The sequence below is a fragment of the Nanorana parkeri genome, unplaced genomic scaffold (genome assembly GCF_000935625.1).
Source record: "Nanorana parkeri isolate BGI_ZX_2015 unplaced genomic scaffold, ASM93562v1 scaffold3114, whole genome shotgun sequence".
Taxonomy (NCBI): domain Eukaryota; kingdom Metazoa; phylum Chordata; class Amphibia; order Anura; family Dicroglossidae; genus Nanorana; species Nanorana parkeri.
The window spans coordinates 38,955-45,848 of NW_017309382.1; the positions used below are offsets into that span (position 1 = coordinate 38,955).

General features: G+C 48.3%; 1 protein-coding gene across 1 annotated transcript in view; it reads right to left on the reverse strand.

Moving 5' to 3' along the window:
* DRC1 (dynein regulatory complex subunit 1) overlaps positions 1-6,894 on the reverse strand; it is a gene marked incomplete at its 5' end in the record, with an annotated part of 41,795 nt that overhangs the window by 9,547 nt on the left and 25,354 nt on the right. Inside the window, 2 exons of the mRNA XM_018574640.1 lie at positions 28-137; positions 4,541-4,624. Of these exons, the coding sequence (XP_018430142.1) occupies positions 28-137; positions 4,541-4,624 (194 nt within the window). The remainder of the gene's footprint in view (positions 1-27; positions 138-4,540; positions 4,625-6,894) is intronic.

Sequence of the window (6,894 nt, forward strand, 5' to 3'; positions counted from 1 at the left end):
CTCATTAATCTTATGACTCAACCGGACCTGGGTTGGTGGAACTCCATGGTGAAGGCTTTGAGGGCTCGGAGGACATCATTGGGGTGAATGAGATCCCCGGGGGATGATGCAGGAGGTTTGGGGACACCGGCCTCTTCCTGGAAAAAAAAAACCATGAAGACCATGAGGAGAATCAGAGACCGGAGACAAAGGAGGAGAACATGAGGTCACACCTTCTCTACAATGCCTTCACGGCGTCCATTTTGTCTGCTGACCGGATCCGTACGCTGCTGCACTCAAAATGCCTCCCAAAAGCAAAAAATTTATTTTACTGGAACGCATCAAAAACGTGGCCAAAACGCACTGCATCAGTCTGCAGATCCGCACCTGATCAGGACCTGATATCATGTGAACAGGCCCTCAAAGAAACACAGAACATTCTAGTAACAAGAAAGTGTTTATCTCCGCCGTTCTCAGCCTGTTTAACAAGGAGGAACCCCGGAGATAAGTTCCTGGTCTCAGGGAACCCCTGCTAATACTTATCTGTACAGCTCAGGGTACATCGGAGGGAACACGAAGATCAGACATGAGAATAAATAGGAATAAGGAATATGAGATACTTCAGTATTTGACACCCCCGGGCTGCTCTATATTACAACATTATTTTCAGAAGTAATAATAAAATAAAACAAATAAGAAAGAAATGCTGAGTGCAAGTTGTAGATTTTCTTGACACTGATGACCAATGAACAGCTTCCTTATATCGAAGGTCAGTGAAGAATGCTCCTTACATTGGTGGTCAGTGAGAAGAATGCTCCTTCCATTGGGGGTCAGTGAGGAGAATGCTCCTTACATTGGGGGTCAGTGAGAAGAATGCTCCTTCCATTGGGGGTCAGTGAGGAGAATGCTCCTTACATTGGGGGTCAGTGAGAAGAATGCTCCTTCCATTGGGGGTCAGTGAGGAGAATGCTCCTTACATTGGGGGTCAGTGAGAAGAATGCTCCTTCCATTGGGGGTCAGTGAGGAGAATGCTCCTTACATTGGGGGTCAGTGAGAAGAATGCTCCTTCCATTGGGGGTCAGTGAGGAGAATGCTCCTTACATTGGGGGTCAGTGAGAAGAATGCTCCTTCCATTGGGGGTCAGTGAGGAGAATGCTCCTTACATTGGGGGTCAGTGAGAAGAATGCTCCTTCCATTGGGGGTCAGTGAGGAGAATGCTCCTTACATTGGGGGTCAGTGAGAAGAATGCTCCTTCCATTGGGGGTCAGTGAGGAGAATGCTCCTTACATTGGGGGTCAGTGAGAAGAATGCTCCTTCCATTGGGGGTCAGTGAGGAGAATGCTCCTTACATTGGGGGTCAGTGAGAAGAATGCTCCTTCCATTGGGGGTCAGTGAGGAGAATGCTCCTTACATTGGGGGTCAGTGAGAAGAATGCTCCTTCCATTGGGGGTCAGTGAGGAGAATGCTCCTTACATTGGGGGTCAGTGAGAAGAATGCTCCTTCCATTGGGGGTCAGTGAGGAGAATGCTCCTTACATTGGGGGTCAGTGAGAAGAATGCTCCTTCCATTGGGGGTCAGTGAGGAGAATGCTCCTTACATTGGGGGTCAGTGAGAAGAATGCTCCTTCCATTGGGGGTCAGTGAGGAGAATGCTCCTTACATTGGGGGTCAGTGAGAAGAATGCTCCTTCCATTGGGGGTCAGTGAGGAGAATGCTCCTTACATTGGGGGTCAGTGAGAAGAATGCTCCTTCCATTGGGGGTCAGTGAGGAGAATGCTCCTTACATTGGGGGTCAGTGAGAAGAATGCTCCTTCCATTGGGGGTCAGTGAGGAGAATGCTCCTTACATTGGGGGTCAGTGAGAAGAATGCTCCTTCCATTGGGGGTCAGTGAGGAGAATGCTCCTTACATTGGGGGTCAGTGAGAAGAATGCTCCTTCCATTGGGGGTCAGTGAGGAGAATGCTCCTTACATTGGGGGTCAGTGAGAAGAATGCTCCTTCCATTGGGGGTCAGTGAGGAGAATGCTCCTTACATTGGGGGTCAGTGAGAAGAATGCTCCTTCCATTGGGGGTCAGTGAGGAGAATGCTCCTTACATTGGGGGTCAGTGAGAAGAATGCTCCTTCCATTGGGGGTCAGTGAGGAGAATGCTCCTTACATTGGGGGTCAGTGAGAAGAATGCTCCTTCCATTGGGGGTCAGTGAGGAGAATGCTCCTTACATTGGGGGTCAGTGAGAAGAATGCTCCTTCCATTGGGGGTCAGTGAGGAGAATGCTCCTTACATTGGGGGTCAGTGAGAAGAATGCTCCTTCCATTGGGGGTCAGTGAGGAGAATGCTCCTTACATTGGGGGTCAGTGAGAAGAATGCTCCTTCCATTGGGGGTCAGTGAGGAGAATGCTCCTTACATTGGGGGTCAGTGAGAAGAATGCTCCTTCCATTGGGGGTCAGTGAGGAGAATGCTCCTTACATTGGGGGTCAGTGAGAAGAATGCTCCTTCCATTGGGGGTCAGTGAGGAGAATGCTCCTTACATTGGGGGTCAGTGAGAAGAATGCTCCTTCCATTGGGGGTCAGTGAGGAGAATGCTCCTTACATTGGGGGTCAGTGAGAAGAATGCTCCTTCCATTGGGGGTCAGTGAGGAGAATGCTCCTTACATTGGGGGTCAGTGAGAAGAATGCTCCTTCCATTGGGGGTCAGTGAGGAGAATGCTCCTTACATTGGGGGTCAGTGAGAAGAATGCTCCTTCCATTGGGGGTCAGTGAGGAGAATGCTCCTTACATTGGGGGTCAGTGAGAAGAATGCTCCTTCCATTGGGGGTCAGTGAGGAGAATGCTCCTTACATTGGGGGTCAGTGAGAAGAATGCTCCTTCCATTGGGGGTCAGTGAGGAGAATGCTCCTTACATTGGGGGTCAGTGAGAAGAATGCTCCTTCCATTGGGGGTCAGTGAGGAGAATGCTCCTTACATTGGGGGTCAGTGAGAAGAATGCTCCTTCCATTGGGGGTCAGTGAGGAGAATGCTCCTTACATTGGGGGTCAGTGAGAAGAATGCTCCTTCCATTGGGGGTCAGTGAGGAGAATGCTCCTTACATTGGGGGTCAGTGAGAAGAATGCTCCTTCCATTGGGGGTCAGTGAGGAGAATGCTCCTTACATTGGGGGTCAGTGAGAAGAATGCTCCTTCCATTGGGGGTCAGTGAGGAGAATGCTCCTTACATTGGGGGTCAGTGAGAAGAATGCTCCTTCCATTGGGGGTCAGTGAGGAGAATGCTCCTTACATTGGGGGTCAGTGAGAAGAATGCTCCTTCCATTGGGGGTCAGTGAGGAGAATGCTCCTTACATTGGGGGTCAGTGAGAAGAATGCTCCTTCCATTGGGGGTCAGTGAGGAGAATGCTCCTTACATTGGGGGTCAGTGAGAAGAATGCTCCTTCCATTGGGGGTCAGTGAGGAGAATGCTCCTTACATTGGGGGTCAGTGAGAAGAATGCTCCTTCCATTGGGGGTCAGTGAGGAGAATGCTCCTTACATTGGGGGTCAGTGAGAAGAATGCTCCTTCCATTGGGGGTCAGTGAGGAGAATGCTCCTTACATTGGGGGTCAGTGAGAAGAATGCTCCTTCCATTGGGGGTCAGTGAGGAGAATGCTCCTTACATTGGGGGTCAGTGAGAAGAATGCTCCTTCCATTGGGGGTCAGTGAGGAGAATGCTCCTTACATTGGGGGTCAGTGAGAAGAATGCTCCTTCCATTGGGGGTCAGTGAGGAGAATGCTCCTTACATTGGGGGTCAGTGAGAAGAATGCTCCTTCCATTGGGGGTCAGTGAGGAGAATGCTCCTTACATTGGGGGTCAGTGAGAAGAATGCTCCTTCCATTGGGGGTCAGTGAGGAGAATGCTCCTTACATTGGGGGTCAGTGAGAAGAATGCTCCTTCCATTGGGGGTCAGTGAGGAGAATGCTCCTTACATTGGGGGTCAGTGAGAAGAATGCTCCTTCCATTGGGGGTCAGTGAGGAGAATGCTCCTTACATTGGGGGTCAGTGAGAAGAATGCTCCTTCCATTGGGGGTCAGTGAGGAGAATGCTCCTTACATTGGGGGTCAGTGAGAAGAATGCTCCTTCCATTGGGGGTCAGTGAGGAGAATGCTCCTTACATTGGGGGTCAGTGAGAAGAATGCTCCTTCCATTGGGGGTCAGTGAGGAGAATGCTCCTTACATTGGGGGTCAGTGAGAAGAATGCTCCTTCCATTGGGGGTCAGTGAGGAGAATGCTCCTTACATTGGGGGTCAGTGAGAAGAATGCTCCTTCCATTGGGGGTCAGTGAGGAGAATGCTCCTTACATTGGGGGTCAGTGTGATGAATGCTCCTTACATTGGTGGTCAGTGGGAAGCCTGGCAGTCATTTAAACTTTTACTATGTTTTTGGGCTGTGGGTAGAAGCTGGAGCAAATGTAGGAAATCCATACATCCATACGACATTCTTCATGCAGGCCGTGCTTGAACAGTGTCAGAGGGAAATGATAAAATGATGGAATCGAATTGCTTTCAGAGTTTGGAATATAGAAGGGACCCTTTACCTGGGGAGACTCGTCGTGTTGTTTGTACTTTAAGAAAAAGTCGACCAGTTTGTACACATCATCTTCCACCTCTATCCGGAGGGCCTAGAAAACACAATATAGATACAGAACATACTGTATAAGTCGCACATCACCTGAGGTCACTATATGACTTACAACTGAAGACAATTACACATCATAATACAAATGAGGAGATTATTCTTCATTAAGGACAGCGATGGAAGTCATGCACGTCACCCCTGTGTGCGACTCTATACAGAGACCGGCATACAGCCCTTCCCGGCTTTTCACTCTCATCAGTGCAGGTATGGAAAACATAAGGCTCTGAGAGGGGAGCCATCAGGAAAGCTAGTTAGCTTATGGTGAGACTGAGCAGCCCTGAGGAAGCCCTTCCTATACAGCACTGTAGTACAGACATACAACGTCACCGGCAACATGTAAATACTTTCTTTTTAATAACGTATATTATACTTTGAAGGCTTTTTTAGGCCTGGTTCACACCTGAACGTTTTGTAGCGCGTTCAACGCTCTACGAACGCTCAAACATGAAAATCCCATTGTTTTCTATGGGTATGGTTCACACCTTGCCGTATTTCAGCCCGTCTGAACGCGCTACAAAATGGCCTACGCCTGAAAAGGTACAGGAGCTTCTTTGCTGCGTTTTTGTTGCGTGTTTCCATTGGGATACAGCCAAGTAGCTCTCGGAAACGCGCGTTCGGGGTGCGTTTTTTTTACCGCGAAACGCGCATATTCGATACGCCTTAGGCCCACCTCACTACCAGCTGGGAGAAAAACCATCTAACCCATACAAGGGTCATGGGTGCAGAAGGTTGAGAAGGTCAATTAAAATGTGTGCATGGTCCATCATATTATCATATAAAATTATTATATTGTTGTTTAAAACCAGCCAACATACTTTATAGAAATCTGTCAGAGACTGCAGACATGCTACAGAAGATAACTAAAGAACATGTGCATGCTAAAGAACATGGTTGCAGACTATGAGCATGCTACAGAACACGGTTGCAGACTATGAGCATGCTACAGAACACAGTTGCAGACTATGAGCATGCTACAGAACATGGTTGCAGACTATGAGCATGCTACGGAACATGGTTGCAGACTATGAGCATGCTACGGAACACAGTTGCAGACTATGAGCATTCAACAGAACATGGTTGCAGACTATGAGCATGCTACAGAACATGGTTTCAGACTATGAGCATGCTACAGAACACAGTTGCAGACTATGAGCATGCTACGGAACATGGTTGCAGACTATGAGCATGCTACGGAACACAGTTGCAGACTATGAGCATTCAACAGAACATGGTTGCAGACTATGAGCATGCTACAGAACATGGTTGCAGACTATGAGCATGCTACAGAACACAGTTGCAGACTATGAGCATGCTACAGAACATGGTTGCAGACTATGAGCATGCTACAGAACATGGTTGCAGACTATGAGCATGCTACAGAACACGGTTGCAGACTATGAGCATGCTACAGAACACGGTTGCAGACTATGAGCATGCTACAGAACACGGTTGCAGACTATGAGCATGCTACAGAACACAGTTGCAGACTATGAGCATGCTACAGAACATGGTTGCAGACTATGAGCATGCTACGGAACATGGTTGCAGACTATGAGCATGCTACAGAACATGGTTGCAGACTATGAGCATGCTACGGAACATGGTTGCAGACTATGAGCATGCTACAGAACACGGTTGCAGACTATGAGCATGCTACAGAACATGGTTGCAGACTATGAGCATGCTACGGAGCATGGTTGCAGACTATGAGCATGCTACAGAGCATGGTTGCAGACTATGAGCATGCTACGGAGCATGGTTGCCTACTATGAGCATGCTACAGAACATGGTTGCCTACTATGGGCATGCTACAGCAGATGGTCACAGACGAATGAACAGAGTAGGAAGGGATTAGAATCCTCTGTCAATTTCTTTTTACAGCGGTCTGTGTCCCAGCTGGAGAGATTTGCCCCCAATTATTGTCCTAACCCCTCCACACCCATTGCACAACTTGAAGGAAATAATACTGAAGATGTAATTAGCGTTTTTACCACTACATGTCACGGGTGACCACACGTAGATCTTATTCTGTCTTAGTCTGTGTAGATAAGGCATCTCCTAGTGTTTAGCAGGTTTGACAATTACAAGGTGACCCCACATTCTGTGCGTTTCATTTGTACTGTTTCAGGCACCCCTGAGGCAGAATGACTTCAGGACTCAGCATGTTGTACACAATGTCTCTTGTGATGATTTGCTGTAAGAACTTGACAGCAACAGGATTGCTAAATAGAACACTTACCTGCTTCTACAGTG